The sequence below is a fragment of the Alligator sinensis genome, unplaced genomic scaffold (assembly GCF_000455745.1).
Source record: "Alligator sinensis unplaced genomic scaffold, ASM45574v1 scaffold536_1, whole genome shotgun sequence".
NCBI classification, from domain to species: domain Eukaryota; kingdom Metazoa; phylum Chordata; order Crocodylia; family Alligatoridae; genus Alligator; species Alligator sinensis.
This window is the reverse complement of record NW_005842951.1, coordinates 23,131-49,762: the sequence shown is the minus strand read 5'-3', so window position 1 is coordinate 49,762 and position 26,632 is coordinate 23,131. Positions and strand designations below refer to the sequence as shown.

Here is a 26,632-nt window from a genome sequence, read left to right as displayed (position 1 = left end):
CTGATGGAAAGTACGTAGGAGCGACCAAACAACAACTGCGCACCAGAATGAACGCACACCGGAAATCTATCAAAGACAGAAATACCCAATTACCTGTGGGGGCACATTTCTCACAGGAGGGCCACTCTCTCTCCAATCTCTCAGTCCTGATCCTCAAAGGAAACTTACAAAACACTTCCCAGAGACGAGCCTATGAACTCCACTTCATCAACCTCCTGGATACTAAAAATCATAAACTAAATATAGACATTGTTTTTATGATACATTATAACCTGCCTGACATCTGACTCCCCAGGTATCTCTACATTATTCATCCCCCTTCTCTCTTCCCCGCCTCCGCGCCCTCCCCCCCAGCCTGTCTTTCACCCATTGACTCCTCAGTCTACATTTTCACTGACTACCTGTCTTGTATGCATATCAGACCAGTCTCTGGCTTCTTTACTTTTCATTCCATCCAGGAAGAGCACACACCAACTGCTGAAATGTCCTCTGCCTGACAAAGGGTTTTTGAACCTGAAAGCTTGCTTAAAAATTGTTCTCCAACTATTTAAGTTGGTCTAATAAAAAATAATCAAGTAATATTCACCCCAGGTGCGATCCCCTTCCCGACTGTGTTTATTAAGTAATTAACTTTTCCCTGTCCCTGACCTGACTACTTGCAACTTAGTAACATCAAAGGAACAGGGCTGTCTTCGCCCTGTTACAAAGTTGATTAAATTCAGCCAGCACTGAGGGTAACTGTAAAGTACATGGGCCATAATGTGCAAATATACGGATGGGAAACTTTCTTTTCTAGTATGTGTGGCCTTTAAAAACAAAAAAACAAAAAAAAACAGGTGGGTGTTCCCTCCACAGGAAACTGGCATTGGGCCTGGAGGTACTGCGATACCAGGCCAGCACTGGAAGGACCAATGCCAGCCCTGACACTTTCCCCTTGGTGCCAAAAATCCTACATGTGATCTTAGCCAAAAAGGCTGAGAGGCTGATAGGAACCTACCACATGTTTGTTTGTTTGTTTTTTCTGGAAAATTTTTCATGTTTCAAGTCAAATTGGACAAATCATTTCCAAATCCATGAGTCATGTAAGAACTAAATAGGGGGCAAAAAGAAGGTACCCGGTAACGTGGGGCCTCTGCAAGACACGCTAGGAAATCCGGTTGTTGCACCAGACGACAAAGCTAACCTATTTAATGATTTCTTTACCTCCATTTCCTGAGCAGGGACCAGATCAACCCGTCTGCCAGGACCCCCTCAGGCCCTAGGGGAGGCACACCCAGGCCTAGGGTCAGTGAGGATCTAGTCAGGGAACTTCTGAAGGGACTGGACATATTTAAATCAGCTGGTCCTGATGACCTCCACCCCAGAGTGCTGAGGGAATTAGCAGAGGTCATTGTGGGACCCCTGGCACGGCTCTACGAGCACTCATGGTGCTCTGCTGTGATCCCAGAGGACTGGAAAAGGGCCAGTGTGGTTCCCACTTTCAAAAAAGGGAGGAAGGAAGACCCAGGGAACTATAGGCCAGTTAGTCTTACCTCAATCCTGGGTAAGCTTTTTGAGAGAATTATCCTGGCGCATGTCCACAAGGGGCCAGCAGGGCAGGTTATGCTTAGGGGTAACCAACATGGGTTCATCAGAGGCAGGTCCTGTCAGACCAACTTGGTGGCCTTCTATGACCAGGTCACAAAATCCTTAGACTCGGGGGTAGGAGTGGACATAGTCTTTCTGGACTTCAGGAAAGCCTTTGACACTGTCTCTCACCCCATTCCCATTAAAAAACTAGGGGACTCTGGTGTCGGCACCTACACAGTCAAATGGGTCACTAACTGGCTGGAGGGCTGCACCCAGAGTGGTGGTGGACTCATTTTCGACCTGGAGGGATGTGGGCAGTGGGGTTCCGCAGGGCTCGGTCCTTGGACCCGCGCTGTTCAGCGTCTTCATCAGTGACTTGGACGAGGGGGTAAAAAGCACCCTATTCAAATTTGCTGATGACACTAAGATGTGAGGGGCTGTGGGCACACTAGAAGGGAGGAATAGGCTGCAATTGGACCTAGACAGGTTACAGGGGTGGGCAGATGAGAACAGGATGGGTTTCAACACTGCCAAGTGCAAGGTACTGCACCTGGGGAGGAAGAACCAGCAGCATACCTACAGGCTGGGAAACTCCCTTCTCGTCAGTGCAGAGGCAGAAAAGGATCTTGGAGTCATTATTGATGCCAAAATGAACATGGGCCGACAGTGTGGGGACGCGGTCAGGAAGGCCAACAGTACCTTGTCATGCATCCACAGATGCATCTTGTGCACGTCCAAGGAGGTGATCCTCCCCATCTATGTGGCTCTGTTCAGGCTACAGTTGGAGTACTGTGTCCAGTTCTGGGCGCTGCACTTCAGGAGTGATATGGACAGCATTGAGAGGGTTTAGATGAGGGCCACCTGCACGATCAGGGGCAGTAGGTCAGGCCCTACAAAGAGAGGCTATGGGACCTGAACCTGTTCAGCCTCCACAAGAGAAGGCTGAGGGGGGATCTAGTGGCCTGTTACAAACTAGTCAGAGGGGACCAGCAGGTATTGTGGGGGGGTCCCTGTTCCCCCGAGCACTACCAGGAGTGACTAGAAATAACGGTCACAAGCTGGCAGAGGGTAGATTCAGACTAGACATCAGGAGGCGCTACTTCACAGTCAGGGTGGCTGGGATCTGGAACCAACTTCCAAGAGAAGTGGTGCTCGCTCCTACCCTGGGGGTCTTTAAGAGGAGGCTAGACAAACACCCTGCTGGGATCGTTTGACCCCAGTGCTCTTTCCTGCGATGGCAGGGGGTTGGACTTGATGATCTGTCAAGGTCCCTTCCGATCCTACAAACTATGAAACGATAAATGTGGCCCTACTACCGGCAAACATTCTCCACCTCCGCCTGGGGGTTCAGATGCTTCCAAATCCTTTGGTAGGCATCCTACGTGCAAGCCCAAGCCCAAAAGCTTGGGGTTCGGATGCCCCCAAGTTTGGCTTGCTCTTAGCCAGATGGCCACAGGAGCAAACTAGGGGGGAGTCTCCCATTTCCATGAAGTCAGCGTGTGGCCAAGATCCTCCTACTGGAAGTTGGCCAGCAAGAAGCTAACTGTGGAGGCTCTCGAGTCCTTTTTGCAAGCAGACACGGGTGCAACCCGCCACTATACTGCGTTATCTCAGTCATGGTATTTCCCCACAAGGAAAGACCAATGCAGCCCATCTGAATAAGATATATGTTAGTGCCCATTGTGCTCAGTCCCCTTCAGCAACAACTTTTTCAAGTCATGGTGAGTCTACATTCGAATATTTTTCACAGCTTTTTTACTCCCACAGCTGATGTGTGCCTTTCTTTCCCATGCCCAATAATTCCTGTTTCTTTACCAGCTTTAAATATCTAGCAAACATCACCAAATGGGACTCCAAATAGTTCACTGAGAATCCCTTTGTTGCCCCGTCTCTCAGCCTATCGCATGTGATTAGTGTGGCCCTTCCCTCCATGAGGTGGAATCAGAACAGGCTGCCCTGCACCTCACTTGCATATACATCTTGGAAGGATTCCAGGACTCATGACAAGAATACCCAGTTCCAGTCACAAGTGGGGGTGCAATTAGCAAATGAATACTTTGTTGTGGTGGGAGTTGTATCTGGAGTACTTGTACAGTCTGAGCACTGCTGAGCTGTGGGGTCACCATGGCTTGAAAAGCTGTTGATTTGCTGGGAACTAGCTGATTTTGCCAACTATTTAGCTAGTCTAATAAAAGATATCACATTTACCCAAAGAATCTTGTCTGTCAGTGGCAAATCATGAGCCTTTTGGCTTTGAACCAATATAATGTTTAGTTCATATTTTCTATAAGTAGGTATAAAAGTATGTTTGTGGAGTATCTGTGCAAAAACTTGCATCAGTTTAAAAAACAAAGATAAAATGCATCAGTTCATCAGTCAGCATTTTCAGATTTGCTCTCCCTGAGCACATGGAAATGAAGAGCAGGCTCTGACAGTTGGGGGGCTGAAGTGGGGACAAGAGGTGCTGCAGGAGGAAGAAGTGGGGGCGGGGAATATGTGCTAGGGGGCCACCTCCCCCTAGATTTATTTTTGGTGCTGTAGCAGTAGGAGGGGAACAAAATCAAGGCAAACCCCCAATAATGTGATTCTATGCCTGGAACATTTTTAGCAAATTTATACGTTTTCCTTATATAGGATCTAATTCCTGGGACATCATCTTATAATCAGGGTAGTCTTATGTTCAAGTAAATACAGTAATTGAAAAAAAGTTCACTAATATCAATGTATTATTAGTCAAAATATTCAGCCTCTGTAAAACATTTTACATTTTTAAATCAAAATATATTCATTTTACTGTTACTAGTACTCTCTACTACTATTAAAGAGTGAAATTTCAGTCACTTAGAAATACATTTAAGAAATTGTATCTGCATCAGAGCTTGTTCCACTACAATCTAGACAGCTCTGTAGGGTAACTTGGTCCATGCATTTTACAAGACAACCTTTTGATGAAAGGTTCCTCTTGAATGCAGTTTTGGTCAGGCTGTCTGGTAGTCATGGTCTCCTAGTATCTGCTTTCAGATATACAGACACCTGCTTGCTAATCATCAAGGATCTAGTCTACATTGATATCACACAGGAAAAAAAGGGAATGGTTACTTACCCCATAGAAACTATAGTTCTTAGAGATATGCTGCTTTCATGAATCTGTCTTCTTCCCCAATGTTGCAGAGGTCTTCAGAATTTGATATTGTTGAAGGAATTGAGGTACAGTTGGGCCCACTGAGTCCTTTTTGCCTGTAGGTGGGAGGCACAAGGACCTTAAGAAGATGGGTGGGGTGCCACAGAATCCAGTCTTGCAACCAGGGGAGTCATGTTCTTCAAGATTTATTTCACTGTGGGTGACCAAGTTATTGGAAAGTAACTCTTTTTCTCATGTATATATTTTCTCAGTAATATACAAGAGTCATTGAAGACACAGGACTTAGACTCAGCAGCCCAGGATCTCTCAGAACAGATAACTGCTGAACTATTAAATACCTATTCAGAGGATGAATATATCAGAAAAATTCAAAAACGTCTAGAGGAAGACACTTTTGCCCGAGAGCAACGAGAAAAAAGACGACGAAAGATGTTAATGGAACAGCTAATAGCCCATGAAGCACAAGAGGTGAGATACCTGTGCTGCACATTACATAGGGTTATTAATTTGAAAGGGAAAAAACAAAGCAAAACATTGTGCATTAGTTGTACCCCTAACAGCAGACTTTAGATATCAGAATATTTTCAGAACGGCAGGGAGATTTGAACTTCTTGTTAGATATCAGAATATTTTCAGAACGGCAGGGGGATTTGAACTTATTACAGTTGATAAAATGGATAATATCATCCTCGTCTCTCATTTCTTTTTATAAGATGGAAGTGTAGTCATTCTGATTGGCATATATTTTGCTTTTGAATGTATTGGTGTTGGGAACATCAAATGGGAAGTTGCTGATCAGCTGGAACTTCTTATCTCAGATGATACTACTATTTTTGGCAGGTTTAACAAAATCTGTTCACATGTTTTTTTATTATAGGAGTAGACAGGGAAAAAGATCCCTTAAGAACTATCATAGCTCAGTTGATGTCTATAAAGCTAAGATATTTTAAAGTAGGAATAGGTGTAGTCCTTACTTTTCCCTTCAGAATAACAAGAAAAAGTTGAACTAAAACTTCCATAATGTGTTCATTGCAAAATCCTGTATAATACATAAGATTAAGATTGCAAATTATAACCTAGTTAAAGTTCAATCTCACACATGTAATTATTTATTATTGGTTAGGCTTGTAAAAATCTACAAGTGCACATTACTTTTAACATGGCAGAGTTCATATTGAATTTTACCCACAGTACAGAAAGTGAAGTACATGTATAAATCTTTGAAGACAGTCTTTTGCTATTGAAGCCCGAGTTCTGTGTTCTGTTTTTCCCATTTCTTGCTGTTCTTCATAAAACAGCATGTAGTTGTTCTAGTCCCATTTAATTAAAAAAAACAAAAAACACAAATAAAATATGGTAATAAATGTAATGTTTATGGTAATAAATATAGAATTAATGTATTACATCAGACACAGTTATGTGTTTGACCACTGGATGCCACTGTTGTCTCAGATGTAATTTAAAAAGTTTTTTTATGCATTCTCTCTCAAGTAATTACTATTACAAAGCTTTCTCATATTTAAGATCTGAATGTATGTTTTCTATAGTGGTAGTAGGATGTTGTCAGTGCCCTTTTCCTACTGCTTTACTTGTGGTAGGCTCAGTTGTTCTTGGTGTTTTGGGGCAATGTAACCAGTAGATGTGCAATATAGCTGTATGTGTATTTTTTCAGAATAAGTTAAATAGACACTTGTATAGGATGGTTTAGATAGGGATGATCTTGCCTTGGGCATGGGTTTCATAGACATTAGGGCTGGAAGGGACCTCAAAAGATCATCAAGTCTAGCCCCCAGCCCCAGGAAGTCAACTAGGGTCAAGGGATCCCAGCAAGATAAGCATCCAAACTTTTCTTAAAAAGAGTCCAGAGTAGGTGCCTGCACCACCTCTGGAGCAAGTCTATTCCAGACGCTGGGGGCTCGGACAGTAAATAAGTTTTTCCTTATGTCCAGCCAAAAATGGTCTTGGAGGAGTTTGTGACGGTTGGTCCTTGTCATCCCTTGGGGCGCTCTGGTGAACAGGCATTCCCCCAGATCCTGACGCACACCCTGTATGTACTTATAGGCTGCCACCAGGTCACCCCTGAGCCTGTGCTCAGGTTGAGGAGTCCCATGGCTCTCAGCCTCTCTTCATAAGGCCTATTCCCTTGCCCACTGATCATGTGCGTGGCTCTCCTCTGGACTCTCTCAAGCTTCTCCATATCCTTGAATTGTGGAGTCCAGAATTGGATGCAGTACTCCAGCTGCAGCCTCACCAAGGGCGAGTACAGCAGGAGGATGGCATCCTGAGATTTACTTGAGAAGCATCTGTGAATGCAAGCCAGAGTTTTTTTGTTTGCTTTACCAGTTGCAGCATCGCATTGGTGGCTCATGTTCATCTTGCGGTCAGTCATGACCCCCAAGTCTCTTTTGGCCATGGTGCTAGTGAGTGTAGCACTGCCAAGCTTATAATCATGCTGCGGGGTTTTTTTCCCCCTGAGGTGGAGTACCTTCCATTTTTTGGTATTGAACTTCATCAGGTTTATATCCGGTTTATGTCAGGCCTATCCTCAGGTGTGGACACCGTACCCCAAAGTTTAGTGTCATTGGCAAACTTGGCTAGTCCACGTCTGACACCAGTGTCCACATCGTAGATAAAGACATTAAAGAGAACCAGACCAAGGACAGATCCTTGGGGGATGACGTTGGTCACAGAGCACCACAGCGATTCACTTCCGTCGACTACTACTCTCTGGGTCCGACCTCGGATCCAATTCTCCAGCCATCAGACTGTGATGTAGCTGAGGCCACAGTTGGTCAATTTTTCCATAAGGAGATCATGGGACACCAGATCAAAGGCTTTTTCAAAGTCCAGGTATATGATGTCAATCACTTCTCCCTTGTCCAGGTGATGTGTCACTTGGTCATAGGAGGAGATGAAATTGGTCACGCAAGACCTACCCACAACAAACCTGTGCTGGCTGTTCCTCAGAATGTTGCCATCAGCCAGCTTGTCAAGAATGGTCTCTCTGATAATTTTTTCCAGAATCTTACCGGAGATCGAGGTCAAACTGATTGGCCTGTATGTCTCTGGATCTACTTTCCTCCCTTTTTTGAGGATAGGTACCACACTGGCCTTCTTCCAAACTTCAGGTACTTCACCTGAGCATCACAATTTTTCGAATATTTTTGCCAATGTTTGGGCTATGACACCTGCTAGCTCCTTATGTACTCTGGGGTACAATCTGTTAGGCCCCGCTGACTTGAAGGTGTCCAGCCTCTCAAGGTGTTTCTTTACAAGGCCTACACCAATGCTGGGTATAAATTCACCCTCACCCTGGCCATCCCACATCATGCTAGGTGGGGTGGTCCCTTTGGGCTGATGAAAAACCGACGCGAAGTACCTATTAAGTAGGTTGGCTTTTTACTGGGTGTCAACTATCAGTTGTCCCATTTGGTTTAACAGGGGTCCAATGTTACCCTTGCTTTTCTTCCGACTCTCCACATATTTGAAAAAGGACTTTTTATTGTCCTTGATATGTGTAGCTAGCTGAAGTTTGGTTGCAGCCTTAGCTTTCCTGGTTCGCTCCTTACAAGTACGGACCAGTACAGAATACTCCTCCTTGGTGGTGATTCTAGTCTTTCATCCTTTATAAACCTCTCTTTTTAGGCATAGGAGGCCCATGAGTTCCCTGCTGAGCCAAGGGGGTTGCTGTGCCCTTTTGCTACCTTCCTCCGAGATGGGATGGACATCCCTTCTGCTGTCAAGATCGCTCCCTTAAGGAGCAGCCACTCCTCTTGAACTCTCCCTGTCAAGTCATGGCCCCTTAGTGCCTTGAAAACAAGCCTCCTGAGCTTATCAAAATCAGCTTTCCTAAAGTCGAGGACTTCTGCATTGCTGACTGACTTTTTAGCTTTGCAACGGGTAGTAAAAGTGATCAGCTTGTGGTCACTGTCTCCCAGCTTTCCTACGATTCTTAGGTTGCTGACTAGATCATCCCCTCCAGCCAGTACCAGGTCCAGCAACGCTTTACCTCTTGTTGGTCCATAGATTTATTGAGTCAGGCAGAGCTTGTCCATGTACATGAGGAAGCTTTGTCACCTTTCAGATTTGGCTGAGTACTCTTCCCATGAGATGTCTGGGTAGTTGAAGTCTCCCATGACACTCATGCACTGCGAGTGTGCAGCCTCAGCCACTTCCTTGGCAAACCTGGTGTGGTCTTTTTCCTGGTTAGGAGGGCTATAGTAGACTCCTATCATTGTCCCCTGTGCCACATTCCCCACGTATTTTAACTCAGAGGGACTCCAGTCATCCTCCCCGAGTGCTAATGTCAACTTAGAGGCTCCTTGACAGAGAGAGCTACACCCCCACCCCTTTTATCAGCATGATCTCTCCTGTACAGGGTATAGCCATCTATACCTGTGGCCCAGTCATAGGTGGAGTCCCACCAGGTTGGATTAGATGACCTTCTGAGGTCCCTAACAGACTGACTATTCTATGATTCTGTTATCTTGTTAACTGCCGTAACATTTCCTTCTCTGAGAAGACTTAAATGGAAGGGTTCTTTTCATTAAATATTGTTGCACTTTCATCCAGGTGCTGAATGACAACTTCCAAGTAAGATGCTCTGGTTTCATTTTTAAGGCAGGTTCCAAATATTTTCATCATTTTTCCTGGATAATTTCAGAATTAGGGTGTTATTGAACTCTCAGCATTAGCTATTTGTTGATTCTTTGGATTATCACAGTGCAGTTTCTATTTATTGTGTTTAAACAAGAAGCCTGTTGAAACTTCATTGGAAAATGCCCTTTTCAAAGACATGTTGCCCAGATTCCTGCATTTTTGGGTTAGAACTTGTCTACATTTGAACACACACACACACACACACACACACACACACACACACACCCCCCCCCCTCCTGTTCCTATACAGCCAGCAGTTCTCAGTTTGGGATTGTAGAGACTGTCCTAGAAGAAAGATGTCCAAAGCTTCAGTTAGCCCATTAGAGCTAAAAGGCAAACTGATGGCAGAGTACAGACAGTCAAAAAGCTCGAGGCCGAATTGATGTAGCTGTTGCAGGTTAGTCTAAACTGCACAGATGAAACTGAAACAGAAGTGAACAGACATTTACATTTGATTCAGGAAGCACAGTGGTTCAGGCCAGAAGCTGGGAGGCACTAGAGCACAGCTTTCTGGCATGTAGTCAGCATGGGCTTTTTGGTTGCTTTCTCTTCCTGCTGCCCCTGAGGTCTCTGGGATTTGCAGTCCACAATCACAGAAGCAGGACTCTGCAGAGTTGCTCATCACTTCAAATCCTAGGGGCACCTGAAAGCAGGAAGAGGAAGTCCACAGTTACAGCCAGCAGTAACTTTCAGCAGGTTTAGCAGGGTAGGGCAGCTCTGTACTTGGGGGCAGTGGGGCTGAACCAGGGAAAAGGAGAGTTAACACCCCTTTCTGGCCCCAGACCCTAGCCAGGGTTTGCCTGGGGGACCAATCCTTGCCCCCCCACCCCACCCCTTCTCTGCTGGAGCAGCCCAGCCCAGCTCAGGACTGGAAAGCATGATGGGATGCTGGGGGACTGCGATTTAACTTGAACCAGGAAGGGGTCTGGGACAGAAGTTTCATAAACCAGTTTGACCCAAATCAGTTAAGTCTGATACTACATTCAACCAGGTTTATCTTAAACCAGTTTCAGCCATTTTGAAACTGGTTTATGTGCACTGAACGTATGTTCTGTTACAGGTTTAAACCAGTTTCTGATCATTTAAGCCTGTTTATGTGTAGCTTCTGTCCCTAGTCATGGAGCCAAACTTTTTTTTATTTTTGATAGACCGAAGAATCTCACAATTTCATAAGCAGGTAACTGCAAGGGTTACATTGCTTCTTTATGAGAGTTAGACAACATACAGTGGAAAGTTACAGGCTTTAGTTTATTTCTCTGACTGTTCGGTCTAGTTCATACTTGACTAGAGCAATGGATACCTCTATAGCATGCTTTAGACACATTCCAGTTGCTGAGATCCCTAGGGCTGCAACATGGAGCTCTCTCTATATATATGCTTTCAAAACAATGTTCCTTAGACTAGTAGTTTGAGCTCATGATCAATTAGATACTGGTTAGTAGGGCAATACTCCTAAATCATCATCAAGTTATAATTGCAAGTCTCCTTTCTTTTACAGGTACTGTTTGTCAGACTATCCCGGGAGTGGGAGTATGCAGGGAACACTAAGATGAAATAAAGAACTTTACTTGAAGTTCTTTGAGATGAACTCTGCATATTCCCATAGCTCACTCATGTTTCCACCTTTCTCAAACTCTTAATGGAAGCTTGACTCTAAAGAAGAAGTGAAAAGAATATATGTATCAAAGAGCAACATGCCTCTTTGAAAACCACCCCTTGAGAACACTAGAAAAGCACCCTGGAGAGGCATAGGATGGTTACAGGTTTCCCTCGATTTATGCGGGTTCTGTATATGCAAATTCACTGTTATGCAAGGACTCTTTTTATACCCCAAATTCATCATATGCGAGGTAAATTCACTCTTACGTGGTTGACTCCAGGGCTCCACTTGTCCCCACTCAATTCTACCCCTGGGCTGTGCCGTACCGTGGTGCAGGCAGGTGGTATTGGCTGCTCCTGGGGCCGCTGAAGCAGGGGCTGGGGTGAGTGGGGAGAAGCAGAGGCCCGAGACATAGCAAGGTAAGTCTGTAGGGGAAGAGGCAGGGGGAGGGGTGTGGCACAGCCCGTTGGCTACTCTCGGGGCTGCAGCAGGGAACAAAGCAGGGGAAACTGAGTGGGTGCAGAGCGTGGGATGGGTGGGACACAGCTCTTGCTGCTACGCGCACCACAGGAGGGCCGTGGGCTTGGGGGCTGCGCCGCACTCTTCCCAGGGGCCGTGTGCCTCCAGATCTGCATGTGGGAGGATAGCAGGCTGCTGCTGCAAACTGGGGCCAGCAGCAGCACCAGACTCTTCCCAGCGCTTGGTGGCGGTGCTCAGAGGGCAGGTTGGGGTGGGGGGCCACAGCAAATTTTGGGGTGGGAGCAGCTCCCCTTCCATTGCTGCTGCTCACCCCGAGCGCCGGGAAGACCCCGGTGCCATCTCTGGCCCCTGCTGGAAGTGGCAGCCTGCTGTCCTCTTGTGCACAGATCCAGGGGCATGCACCCCCTGGGAAGAGCCTGGTGCAACCCACCAGCCCGCAGCCCTCCTGGGGTGCACGTAGCAGCAAGAGCTGTGCCCCACCATCCCATGCCCTGTACCCACTCAGTTTCCTCTGCTTTGCTCTCTGCTGCAGCCCCGGGAATGGCCAACGGGCTGCGTCCTTCCCCCCGCCCTTTCCCTAGTCTCCGCCTTACTTCCTCCCTCCCGAACATATCCCTATTTGTAACCTTATAAACTGGGTTCCCTTATGCAAATTTGATTTATGCATGCTTTTCCTTGAATGCATATAGAGGGAAGCCTGTATTTGACCACCTTGGTGGAAGCACCTACTGCAGTGCCCTCTATCTGAGCTATATGGATAGCTGTATAGGACACCCCAGGAGTGTGATTTGATAGATTCCATCTCAAAGATGTGGAAACGATTGGATTTTCTTGTGCATTTTGTACTTGCATATAGAAATAACCCTGTGTGTGCAAACAAAGTATGTATCCAAATTTAGATCCTGATCCTGTATGAAATTCCTGTGGACAGAACCATATGTCCATGTGGAGCTCATTCAAAGGTTAGGGCCTCAGAAACTGGCTTGATTCCTAATTGAAACATTTGCCCTTAGAAGGATAGAGCTCTAAATCCTCTTAGTAAATGTGTTGTTTGTAGTACTGCAAAGATGTCAGATCTGCTACAAAAAAAGTTCCCGTTTCAAACAGGCACTTCTCTAGAACACTTACCTTTTGGTAGAACCATATGTAATGCATGCATAAGTACATGTAGCGCTACAGGGAATCTCTCAGACCCCAGTATCCTAGAGTGCTTTGTTCTCCCTAGAATGTGGTCTAGTACCATAATTTTTAACATAAATGTTTGAGATGAATTTATATAATGTGTTATGCTTCAGGTTGTAACATGTGACCAGTGAACACAACCCCAGGCTTACATGGGATGGAGAGCATTGTCAATGTAGTGCTGCTATTTTTTTTCCCCCCTTCTGCTTCGGTTTGGACAGTAATTTACCAAGCTGTGGCTGAATTATTTAGGAAAATTTTAGCCAAAAATGTCTAGTCATTTCCAAAAATAAGGCTCAAGGAAAAATGCTTTGTTTTCCCTTGTTTAAAAAAAAGATGGTAATAATTTCTTTGCTAAAGTCTAGTACCCACATGCTTTAAGAAAGAAACTTGAAAATTAACAATAAAACATTTCTGCCTGTTATTTACATGAAAATCTGCCGGTTTGGCAAAGTTATACACTTTTCAAAAAGTGCATCATAAGCTGTGAAGCTCTATTTTGTGTGTACCGAGCATAATGCCTCAACAATTCTGTCACAGTAGTCATGCTTCAGCCCTGGAGTGATTAGGATTTTTCCTGAAATTGCAGTTCTCAGTTGCTGTCCACTGTGCTATGTCCAGGTGGGGCCCTGCCTTTCCTGTGTTTTCAGTGTTCTTCCCCCAGTACCTCCTCTTCCCAGCCCATTCTGACACCAGTGGGCCCAGAAAGGATGGGGAAGAAAGCTGTTTGAATCAAAAACAAGGGGACAGAGCCTAGATCTGGGAGCATGTGTGGAGGGGAAGAAAATTAGGTTAGAAAATTAGAGGGGAACATGGCTAATAGGACTGCAAGCTACTGTGGGAGATCAGGGTGGTGGTGGGGTGGGAACTGGGTCTGGCCATATCTGTGTGTCTATAAATAACTATTTGAATTGAATACAACTTTCTCTTTGGATATAGAATCTTTTTTTTAGGTAGCGCTTAATAATTTTTCTTTAAAGTACCTTAGTTGAAAGGTGTTTAGAAACGTTTAAAGTTTACTTATGCTGCTTTACAAGACCAAGTTTACATTGCATTACTGATATCATCATTATAAATAGAAGTGTGTGTGTGTGTGTGTGTGTGTGTGTTAGGTTATGTATCAAATATATATGCTTGATATTGAAAAAGACAGATGAATATTGTCATGCTATTTTGTACAGACTCTTTATATGAGAAAGTAATACGTAGTCTGACACTAATCCGACCAACAAGTTAATCACTATTAGTTCAGCTTACAATGCTTTATCTCTTAGGAGGCTTACCGGGAGGAGCAGCTTATTAATAGATTAATGAGACAGTCCCAGCAAGAGCGGAGGATTGCTGTACAACTCATGCATGTTCGTCATGAAAAAGAAGTATTATGGCAGAACAGAATTTTCAGAGAGAAACAATATGAGGAAAGGCGACTGAAAGAGTTCCAAGAAGCTCTTGACAGAGAGGCGGTAAAAAACTAATTATTCACTGATTTTTCTGTAGAACAGTCTGTCTTACTATTAATAAGATACATAATCCTGTCTTACATGGGGGAGGCCTACTGTACATGTAGTCAATCAGTGCATCACCCACTCTGTCGAATACACTTTCAGACTGTGGCAGGAGCGACATCAGGGTCGCTGTGCTCTCCCCTGTCACCTCCTTTACTGTGCCAAGCTTCTGACTTGCACCCTCCTATTCTCGCCCGCCATGACTTTGATTGTATACAAGTTCTTTATAGGGAGGCTACCTTTCTTTTGCTTGGCTACAGTTCTCCTGCTTCAGGGGTTCTGTGTCCCCAAGCCTTGTGGGCTATGCATGTACAACACTGTCTTGGCCTACACCCCTCTGGTGCTCGGGCCCTTCTCTGCAATGCAGCCCTCTCACAGGGCCCTTCTCTACAATGCAACCTTCTCACAGGGCTCACCGCACTGCTACCCCCTCTTCTGGGGTTTCTCAGCTGCCCTTTTCTGGAGCTGGGGTCTGTATACCCCAAACTCTGTGCCCTCACTGGGGTCCTCACTAGACCATGAGTCCCCTATTAGGCCTCCTCCATCCCCTTCTAGCCTCACCCAAACCACCGGTGTAATCAATAGCAAATACAAACAACAACCTAAACACAAGCCTCTTGGCTATAACGTAAACATAAGCTGCCTGGCTATAACAATCCTCAGGCCTACCGGGTTTTCTCTCCTACCACAGTGACCAATGCTGCTCTGGCATTCAGGTTTTTCCGCACTTCTAGTAGGGAACTCCTTCCTCCTTAGCTGCTGGTCAGGGAACTGCCTCTGGCCTCCTGCCTGTGCTTTATATAGGGGCCAGGCCCTGCCCCTTTCTTCAGCTGGCTAGGCAGGGGTAAGCCATTAGCTACCTTTGGTTGCCTCAGCAACCGGCACCTGAAGGGTTATCCCAGCACTTCTAGTAGCAGGCACCCTAGTGCCCTGCTACACAGACATTAACACTTGTGATTTTCTAGGCTTGAAAATCCAGTGGTAAATATAGTGCCTTTAACTACAAAAATCCAAAATAAAATCTGATTTAAGAAAAAACATCTACATGTGCTATTAACATGCAGCAGTAAACGCTGTTGCACATCATGCTGGAGTTTATTGCTCCTGGGCACTGTATTTGCACATGCGCACAGGACCTCAGCATGTCAAGCCGGGTTGGATCAGCCCTGGCTGGCAGGGAGCCCAGTGGGTCAACCTGCCAGCCCAGGGCTCCTTCTGTCTGGCTCAAATGCTATGGAGGGGCTGGCAAGCTGTGTCAGCTTCTACATGTATAGTGCTGCAAAGTAAAAAAATTCCATAGCAGGATAGTGTTTGTATTTACAAGTACTACCCTGCTGCAGTTAATTAGTTTCCTGCCACCTAATAGGGCCACACATGTAGATGCAAGGACGAAGTGCAGTCAGTCAAAACGCCCGAGGCTGAACTGATTCAATCCTTGCAGGTTTTTTTAAACTGCAGAGATTGAAATAATAACAAGTGAACTGATGTTCACTTTTCAAATAGGAAAGGCAGCCAGACCCCTGCGTTGGCCAATATTAATAGCTGGTAGGTGCTAGAGCACACCTCCCAGTCTACTGGCCACTGCAGAGTGCCTGAGCCCTTTGATTCCCTAAGCCATACCCCCTTCTCAGCCTCCCCACCAGCTAAGCAAGGGGTGAGGAGGGGAAAACCCACCCCTCCCACCCAGCACCAGACCCCCAACTGGGAGCAGCTTAGGGGGGAAAGGGGGAGAGGAAGCTGGAAGTGGAAGCTTTACTCTGCCCTCACATCTCCCCCAGCTGGGAGCCAGGATGGAATCTCCTAGCCCTTCTCAGCCTCCCAGCCCACTGAGGCAGTGGGGGAAGGAAGCCTGCATCTGCGCTTGGCTCTGCCCTCAGAGCTGGGAGCCAGGAACCATGCCCCGTCCTCAGCCTGGCGCTGGCTGAGGGGAGGGGGGTAAGGAAAGCCCGCAGCAGGGGGCTTGCCTCCACCTCCCAAAGCTGGGAGCGGGACTTGAACCCCTTAGCCATGCCCTCGTCTCAGCCTCCAGTCGACTGGGGGGTGTGGGGAAGGCCTCACTGGGGCTTGGCTTCGTCCCCCACAGCTAGAATCCAGGAGCCACGTCCACTCAGCCTCCAGGCTGGATGGTGGGGAAGCCTGCAGTAGGACTTGGCTCCGCCCCCCCAGAGCTGGGAGCCACATCTCTGTCTCAGACAGCCTAAAAGTTGAGAAGGGGGCAGGGCTAGGGGACTCCAGCCCTCCTCCTGGCTCTGGGGGGGCTGAGCTAAGCCCCAGTACAGGCTTCCTCCTCCTCTCAGCCACCTGCGGGGCTGAGAAGGGGGCATGGCTCCCAGCTCCTGGCTCTGGGGGCAGAGTCGACCCCCGCTGCAGACTCCCCCTACTCTCCCCAGGCCAGGAGCACCCGGCTCTGGGTCTGGTTCCCCCCTCCCCCCTCCATGCGACTGGGGGTCTTGTCCTGGACCAGAGAGGTGGGTTTTTCTCCCCCAGCCCATCCTCAGCCACCTGGAAGAGTGATAGTGCTCTGGCTAGGGAGCAGAGGAGCAGACCCTGTTTGTTGGAGCTGACAGTCCAGCCCAAGGCTGCAAAGCATCATGGGGTGCTGGGGTACTGGGTTAATTTGAATTAGAAGGGGATCTGGGATAGAAGTTCCATAAACTGGTTTGATCTAAATCAGTTTAGTCTGATACTACATCTAACCAGATTTATCTTAAACCAGTTTCAGCCATTATGAAAGCAGTTTAAGTGCACCGAACATCTGTTCTGTTACTGGTTTAAATCAGTTTCTGATGACTTAACCTGGCTTATGTGTAACTTCTTTACTGAGGAGCTTATTAGTCTACTCGGCAGTAAATGTCTTTGTAAAGGACAGGAGCTCCCACTGTTATATAGTTTAAAACCTAATTTTGATATATTTTAAAATTATTTTTACTATCCCTGATATTATGACTCCTTTCTAAGAATGAAAGGATTAGTTCGCTGAAGCAAAATGTGGGAGACAATAGCAAAAATCTCTCTTCAAAATCAAGCCTGCAGGTTCCTCTAGGTGTAGAAATTTAATCTTTGTTCTTAGCAAATGCTAGCTGTGGTGGATTTCCACTCCAGGGTTTTAACGCTTCTGGTCTGGAGTTACTAAAGCCGACATTCACCAAAAGAATTTAGAAATCCGTGATTGAAGGGATAGAGTCAGAGGTCTACCTTCCACATCTTGCATCCCTGTGGACATAATACTTGCACTTATGATATGATATGATATGATTTTCTACCAGCTGCCAGCCTTTCTTTTTGCACACTTCTCCCCTAATTAAAAAGCAAACAAACATAATTCTCCCAGCCCTGGAGAAACTGCTTATTCACCATCATTGTGTTCTAAGACTATCTCCTGAAACGACAGTTCCTGCCCACCAGGGGCCACTGTGTCACAGGGACTTGCTGACCCCACTTGCTTCTCCCTTCAGTTTTACCTACAAAGATCTGCTTTCTGTCTTCAGTTAGAGTCTATATAAGTTTTCAAAGGTCAGTCAGTCATAACATTTTTGTATTTAGAGGTCATCATTATTTTCATATTAATTCTCTGAAGCTGATTAAGACCTTGCTATTTATTTACCACACAATGGGTGTCTTGCCCTGCACCCATCAATGCAGCTGGAACTTCACCCAGTTTTCAACATGATTGTTTCTCATAAATATCAAAAATACTCTTTCTGTGTTCTAAAGATAAATGTCCTATTTTCCCAAAAGTCACTAAACAAATTAATATTCTACTTGGTGTGGAAGAAGTAAGTTTTTTCCTATACTGTATCCATTTTACAAAAAGGTGGGAACTTAGAATATGCAAAAACTGTATTCAGAACTGTAGCTATTGCTTGCTATATAAACAATGCTAAAACATATTTTCTATTCTTGTCTTCAGTTGAACCAGTTCTTTTTTTTTCAAGGATTATGCAGATTTTAATCTTTTTTCCCTTTACAAAGTAAAAAGTTTACTTAAAAAAAATCCGTAGGCTCTTGCAAAACAAGAAAAAATTGATTATGAGGAACAGATTCTCAAAGAAAAAGAACTTCACAGGAAAATTGCTGCTGAAATAGTTGAGGCTCGTTATAAAAAACATTATTCAATGTGCCGGGAAGTGATCAACCAAGTTATTGATTTATCAACCAAAACTGGAGAATATCGTTTGTTGACAAACAAGTAAGTATGCTTCAGAAATCAGAGAAAATAATTTTTTTGTTTCTAATATATTTAAGAGAAAAATGTTAATCAGGTACATTATGTTCTCTTTCAAATCACCTGCCTTGTAGTTGTGTTCCATAGCCCCCTCTACACATTACAGGTATCTCGCACTTAACTGATGAATATGTACCTCTGTCTGAGAGTTCATTCTGATGCATAGTTGCTGTTTATTTTCACCCACATAGTTACCTTGAGGGCATTTGGTGCATTGGATCAGATGAATCACATTTTGGGAAAGGCGTATGTAAAATCCATAGATTCCCATGGTTTGTTGTGCAGGAGTGATTGTCGTAGCAGTGGAGACGTGTTGATGGGCTAAGCATCTGTTGTGTTAAGGCTGTGTCCCATTTGAGGTCTATTGAGAGGTGGAGAGTTTGCTTCTCGTGATGAGTCAGGCAAGATTAGGGAGTTGTTTGAAAACCAAGAGCAGAGAGGCCCCTTGCATAATTCCTAGGCCATCTTGGCCATACACTCTAACACTAACTTAACATGTTAGGGCTGCATGGTAGTTTTTCTCACCTGTTTTGCCTTCAGGTGCATTCATGCTTCAGCTTCCACTCACCTCAGTGTACCAGCTTCCCCTTGTTTTCAAGGAGTTGGTGGTTTTCAATTCTGGCCACATCAGATAGTCACATCTCTCTCTCTCTCCCTCTCTCTCTCTCTCAGACAAATAAAAGGTCATAACAAAATGCTTCCATAAGTAAACTTTCATCCATCCTTGGGTATGTGCTTCTTGACTGCAGACATTTCATACCAGCTCTCTGTTCCCAAAGGATCACAGGTTTTCAGAATTGTGTACAGGTTATACCATTAGACTTCTCCATCTATGGTCTAAACCCACAATTCACAATCAGCGTGCTGGGGCACTCTGGGGTGTCTTGAGATCCTGTCAGCAGTGCTGTGAGCACTGTTATGTGTGCAAATGTGATTCACAAATAAACCAAGAGGTTTTAAATAGAAATCTGTAGTATTAAAAGCATTCTGACCTGCTGTGGTCTTTGCAACAGAAAAATGGCTCTATTTTTTCATAGTCAAAATATGAGTGAGAGCTAAGTGCCTGGTTTTTCTGACAGTTGTCTTGAGTCTAAAAAGGTTGAGAACCACTGGTCTAAATAGTCTTTCAACCACACTTGGGACTAACAGTGTTCTATAAGGTAAAAGTGGGGAGCAGGGCTTTATGACATATCAGCTGCTCTGCAATAACTGCCCATGTGCAAGCTCTGGCCCTGTGGTTAGTGGATGGTACCCTGTCTGTTTCAATGATAGCTAAGTTACCGTCATGTGGTTTAGTTTCCACTTATCAGTGGGCATAGGCGGAGAGAGAAAATATTATTTGAGAGACTGAGTATGCGTGCACTTGCATGCACACGCACGCATACCCCTCTGCCCCCCACAGGTAAGTCTGTCTTGGGGAAGGGTTGTGTGGGGGCAGATCGAGGACCCTGCAGTGAGGGGGGAAGTGGAGCAGAGGCAGGGGCTAGGGCGAATGGGGCCCCGGGGCAGGGGCAGGTTGTGGGACGCTTGGAGCCCAGGCAGCTCATCCAGGAGCAGGGGGTGGGGGAGGTTTCCTGCTGCTGCTTGCATCCCTGAGGAGGCTTAGGGGACATGTGGCCCCCAGATCTGTGTGCGGGGCAGAGGCAGGCTGTGCTTTGTGCCCTGCTTAGAAGTGATGCAACACCATGTGCCTGCTATACATGGGGTGCAGAGCCCAGTGGCGGGGATGCACATGGTGTCACTTGGCTGTCAAGGCAGCGGCAGCAGGGCGCAGAGCCCAGCCCACAGCAGCAGCCGCCTATGCCACGCACACAGATTGGGGGCACATGCCCTCCCTTGCCTTCCCCAGAATGCACAGTGGCAGGAGCTCCCCCGCCCCCCTGGATGAGCCGCCCGGGCTCCAAGCATCCCATGACCTGGCCTGGGGCCCCCTTCACCCCAGCCCCTGCCTGCCCCTGCCTCTGCCCCACTCCCTTCTGCACTGTGGGGGGCCTTGATCTGGCCCCCCCAAGACCCTTCCCCTTTACAGAGTGCAGTTAAACTTGCCTGGCTCCTATGCTGAGTAGTAATCTACACTCTGGGGCTGCGATCTTGGCTGCGTGACTGAGCATGTGTGACTCGCCACCCTGCAGCAGCCCAGAGCCTGCAGCCAGTCTGTCCTGCATTGGCGGGGGGGGTGGCAGCTAAGCTCTGTTAGCCCTGGCCTTCTGCTGCCTATGTCAGTGGGTGCGTCTACACGAGTGCCTGACAGCGCAGTTGTTACAGTCCTGGCGCCGCACGGGTCATTTCCAACCCTGCTGCGCAGTAGCAACGGGCTATTGCACAGTGTCACGATTCATGTCTGCCAATGCTACATTGCCATAGCGATGAGCTGCATTGCTGTAGCTTGTCGCTAAGGCAACAGCATCTTGTGTAGACATGCCAACAGAGTAAAAACATGCACTGCCTTTCATTTACCCTGGAACAGCAAAGTTCTGTCCCCTTTGATCTCTCAGTAAACTGTTTCTATGTTTTATACTTTCTGTGAAGTTCTCAATCTTCCTTCGCCTCTACTCGGTTAATAGTCCTTTTCCCATGATGTGCTATGGTGTAGAAAAGTAAAGGAGAACTTTTTCCAACTCTTTTTTTAGAAATATTGGCTTTGAATCTCTAAACAAGGGTTAGTTCTGTCTTCATCACATGCTGCATGTGCTGTCTTGGTCTACAGATCAGTTTGTTACACTTTGGAGCACCTCACCAGGAAGCTGCCATAATTTCTCTCTCTCCCCTTCTATTGGGAAAGGACACAACATGTCCCTCTCCTTCTGCAGTAGGCCTTTCTGTAGTCTGCAGTCACACAATGCCTGCTGGTAATGCAGTGACCAGAACATCCTTCAGAGACCAAAATTGGACACAGGTTAGCTTTTAAAGGCCTGTGATAGCCTGACTAAACTGTAATAGACTGAAATAGTAGCATATCCCTCTGGGGCTTTGATGCTAACATAATTATCCAAATATGAATTTGAATCAGGTTTATGTCACTATCCTTGTAAAGTAGCTTTTAGATGCATACGTTAAGCCATTCAAAGAATGAAAACGTTTATTTGTGGCTTTCTGATAAAAAACTTAAGGGTCAGACTATCATGGCTCAAAAATTAAGCCAGTAAGATTAACACTCAGTTAGGTTGAGTTAGGTGGTGTATCTTTAACTGAACTTCGGAGACCTTGCTTAATAAAAGTGACCACACTTTTAACAAATGCATTGGCTTTGATATGAAATAATAAAGATTACAAAAATAAATTCAGTGTATAATTCCTAATTCACCATCAGAAGATCCTGGTTTTTGGAAGACTCAATCACTGTTTAACAAAAATCCTAATTCTGTCTCCTGGGAGAGATCACTGCTACATAGTTTTAACCAGGATGATGCAACCTCCAGTTTTTGTTGTTCTCTATATACTGAAGTTAACTACTGTATTTTCTTACCTACAACATGCCCCCCCAGAAAGTAATCTGCATCTTGTTTTTGAAAGGCACAATGAAGAAAAAAACATCTTTCCCTGTAGTTAGTAACTGAGTAGCAGTAGCTGTGCAGCTGAATCTGCTCGTTGTACTATTCCCTGTGAATCACTTCAGGTTTTACTTTTGTAGTCACCCAGAAGAGGACCATATTTCTACTACAATTTCCAGAAGCTGGTTTTGGGTAAAAGGTGCATGTTGTAGGTGAGAAAATTTAGTATTTATATTCTAAATGAAAGTGGAGGACAGCTTTTAGACTACTGAAAGCTACATTTTTAAAAATATGGAAATATTGAATGGTTTTGAGACTTCATTGTTCCCCTCTCAGTTTCTCATTTTCCTCTCTCATTTCCTTTTTTCTTCCACTGATCACAGTGCTTTTCATGAGAAACTCAGGAAAATAACTATACAATGAGGCCAGATACAGACATTACACTTTTACCTGTATAAGTGATCAGAAACCAGTCTATACCCATAACAGAACAGAAGTTCGGCTCACACAGATTGGTTTAAAAATGGCAGAACCTGGTTTAAGATGTGCCTCCCTCCTCTCCTGCCCCGCCACCAGCAAAGGGCAAATGAGTGTCTGTTCGCTACTGATCTAAACTGCATCGTGTATAAAAAAAACTGCATAATTTACATGAATTCTGACTTGGGCTTTTTGAATGCCTGTACTTAGACTGAGTGTGCAAATCTCTGCCCTGTGCTTTTAGATTAAACAGGGATCGACATAGCGTATGATCATTAAGAAATAACCGTATAGTTATGATGATGCGTTTGACTTCATAGAAACAATGAGAATTCAGGGAGCTGAATATAGGATGAGGGAAGGGAAAAAAGGAGAATGGTTATGTTCTAGTAACTGTAATTTAATTGCTGAGACCACAGCATGTTTGTGTAATTAGAATGATTAATCTTAAACTGGAAAAACTGAATAATTTGTAAATTTTAAAAGGTGCCCCCATGTTCAAAGAATAAAAGCAAAGCTTGAATCAAGTTACCTGTTAGAGGAGAGAAAACAATTGTGTAGAGAGAAAGTATGGCTCAGTAGCTGTTTGATATGAATTTTATTTCAGTATAGTGATGTTGAAAATATAAATATAACTTAGTGGTGATTTCATTTACAATGTGCACCCATATTTCCAATGTAAATTAGTATAACACATGCATGAGCTGAGCATTGAGTAGTTTACATAGGTGTTTCAAATACATAAGCAGGGCAAGATTTTATCAGCATGCACTGCTACCAAAGGTAAATTTTTGTCAGTATTTCCAAACATTTCATTGTGCAAGATAAAAACAGTATGTATTTAACGCTTAAAGATAATACAAGCAGAGCCCATATATATAGCACAGTGTTCAGTTACCATAGATCTGTAGTTAAAAAGAAAATTCAAATTCATGTGTCGCATCAAAATGATTAGAGTAACTGTAAACAATGTTCTAGAGTTTTGCCGTTTTATGGTCATATAAGCAAGTCCTAGTTGTTACTTAAAATAGAAAGCTACAAGAGAAAGTAACTGCATGTATTTTGACAACAAAACAACTCAACTTCATTTTTACCACATCTGTTGAATATATGCTGCTAGTGGTGTTTTATTTGTTCATCTTGTTTATTGAGCAGTCATGGAATTGTATGTGATGTGTGTTCAGGCCCTGTCTTACCTTTGATAGTAATAATACTCATACAATATTTTTTATTTGTTTTAGCTGGTAATTGTCTATTCATTCCTTTATAGTGGAAACACAGTTAGGTTGAATTACTTTAATATTGGCATGTAAAGTAGGTTTTGTTGGGTAAATTTTGCCCACATATGTCTTGTTGATGCAGAAGGGGTTCTGAGCATGCAACAATGAGAGAGGATTTGATTAAGACATGGTGTATATAGCTCCTCTGGAGTTTAGCATATAGCTCTACAGATCCTTCAATGATGCCTATCCCAAGCAGGCTCGGGGAGGCGGGGGGGATTAGTGGGGAAAAGCAAGCAGTGGAACTGCTTCTACATCATTCAGCCATCCAAACATGGCACATGGATACAATAAAGGTAAAGCCATTGTTTCTGCCACCACCGTGATATCAGCATAGCTGGTTGGGCACCACTTTGCAGTTAATTATTAGAGAGAATTCCATCTAAATCCCACAAGCCGCCTAATGCAGAGCCTGCTTGCTTCATTTATGCACTTGTATCCATAATTCTCTGTTAATTTGGTATAACAGCTAATTTAAATTTGTTTTGATTCTGCAGCCAAATTCCAATTAAACTGATGAGGGATTGGAAAGAATTTTTTTTTAATGGAAAACCACTGTATGCGCGAGCTTTGATTGAACCTCTGCCATCTGAACCAACCGCAGAGCAACTTGTAGAGCTGGATAAAATGAAGTTGCTAGATGAGAAGGATTATGATGAATATAAGGTACACCTAACTGGCAAGCCATAAAGGAAGAAAATGCACCTTGTTTTTTTCAGAACAGCCAACATTTTGCTGTGATGTTATAATACATTTTGTTCTTTTTCAGTTTGAGACAGTGGAACTTAATATACATGTCCATAATTAAACGTGTTTTACATTAACCCCATATTGTTATGAAGTTGTGTGTCACTGGCTTTTGAAAGCTTATGCAACCCTGAAAAATGTAGTCCTGTGGTGTTTGACCTGAAGGACAACAACACATCTCTTACTGCATATGATGCCCATGGTGTTACTCCCAACAGATCAGTTAATTACAACATTATAATTTGTATTTAAAAAGAAATAGAAACATGGCTAACACCACTTCATGGCAGATCATGTAAAAGAATATAGTCAGAAACACAGAGCAAAATAAATGCAGTGCTTGTTAAAAAATCTGGTATATTTTGGATAAATAAATTATTTCCATTAATTTGTGAATATAAAGGAATGTAATGGTTTTTGGTGATCCATTTATTTAAATAAGAAGTAATTCTGAAAGATGGCTGGTATTACTGTTAATATTCTGTAAGAATCCAAATAAGAATTTTTCAGGATTCCATATCTCTTTTTTGTATTTTTAGAGTATAGGTTGTAGTAATACAATTAATGTTTGAAAATGAAATGTTGAAATGCTTCAGTTGAAAAGTACTACTAAATTATTTTCTGGAATTCAGTATTCTCAATTCTCTTCCTTGGAAAAGATACCTTTTATGTCTCGAGGGGCAAGGATTTCTGGGGGCGATATCTTTTATTAGACCAAAAGTTAGACAAACTTGTGAATACAAGACCTTCTTCCTCAGGTCACTGTGCCTGGCTTCCTGTGATCAGAGACCTGAGAGAGAATGTTCTGCATTCAAAAGCTTGGCTAACTTTATCCCAACTACATAGTTGGTCCAAAAAAAGATATCAGCTTAAGAAATTCTTGCCTCTCGCACAATTTTTGGACCATCACAGCTACAACCTCACTCTTATACTACTTTGTTTTGAATTTTTTCTCTTCAGTATAATATGGGGCAATCATTGTAAATAACCTGTCTTTCTACTTTTCTTGTTTGGGAAATGATTACCACACTATATGTTCTTTTTACCCACATCCTGAACCATTTGGTACATTTTCTTTCACAGAGAATAGTAAACTTGTGTTAGGAGTTTGTGGTGAATGTCTGACAGTTCAGATTATTTTCAGCCTTTGTATCTTCTTTAAATGAAAGTAACTTACAAGAATCCTATATATACTGCATTAACAGCTATAGTAACTTGGAAAATAACTCCTCAAGACAGCAAAAAAGTAAATCTACTGGCTGGGGGCCAGAAGGCAACTGGGACTTCCTGAGGATTCCTAGCATATGATAGCATATGGAGTTTCAGTTCACATTCTCATTTTTATTGAATTCCTTTAGCACTATCATGGTCATAATACCTAGGCCTTAAATATGATGCAAATATAATGCCACTTTGCATGGCTGGTAGTGTAAAGGGACATTACTGTAAAGAAAAATCCGGTCTTTTTACTTTTAGCATGCATTGCAATATCTCTAGTCTAGTATGTATGACAGTTTCAGACCATTTCCAATCACTGTTCTGTGCCCAACTTGCAGTTTCCGTATCACAAAAATTCATTCTAGCCATGATAGCACTAAGTTCAAATTAAATATGTATTTTGGTGTATTCTGATACTGCTGCAAAGGTTTTGTCGTTCTATCAGTTCCATAGCAATCTGTGAATTAGGTTAATTGAAAGAACTCTTAAATGACCCTGTTTTAATTTAGATAACAAAGCCAAATCCAGAAATTGTGATGTTTCATCTATTTTTTTTTGTTTTGGTTTTAATGTCATTTGACCGTACAATCATTCAGAGCCAAAGGAGCCAATGTACATTAGACCTTCACCCCAAGACACCTACTTTAATATCCTAACTGGAGTTGCAATCAAATGCAAGTCATCTTATGCCAATTTCCTGTAGTCTCCATTTTCTCCTATTACAAAATGCATAGTTTGACATGATTTTCTTTCTCTTCAAAAGAAGCTAAGGTTTGAAAAACAAAAACTGCTATAAGCCAACATAGAAAGTTTTTGGTAGAGGTATGTGGGGATCTTTTCCACAATACTTGGCTTATCTTATTTTTCCTCCTTCACTTTCATGAGAAAGAGAGAGATAAACTTGGTAATAAGCATAATCTTCCTTTCCTGCCCCTGGGGCCGTGCTAGCCCTCTGACTCTCGGTTCAGTTCTCTTCACTGACATTTCCTCAATTTAGACCTGCTCCTTTAGCTGACTAAACAGCATACCATTCAGTGGAACATTTTCAAATCAAATT

At 44.0% G+C, this 26,632-nt stretch overlaps 1 protein-coding gene across 1 annotated transcript in view; it reads left to right on the top strand.

Annotated features, from left to right (window-relative positions):
- The window catches only part of SPEF2 (sperm flagellar 2), a 69,278-nt gene that overhangs the window by 20,793 nt on the left and 21,853 nt on the right, over positions 1-26,632 (top strand). Inside the window, exons 7-10 of the mRNA XM_025192628.1 lie at positions 4,963-5,179; positions 13,907-14,095; positions 18,139-18,326; positions 24,108-24,276. Coding sequence (XP_025048413.1) covers positions 4,963-5,179; positions 13,907-14,095; positions 18,139-18,326; positions 24,108-24,276 — 763 coding nt within the window. The remainder of the gene's footprint in view (positions 1-4,962; positions 5,180-13,906; positions 14,096-18,138; positions 18,327-24,107; positions 24,277-26,632) is intronic.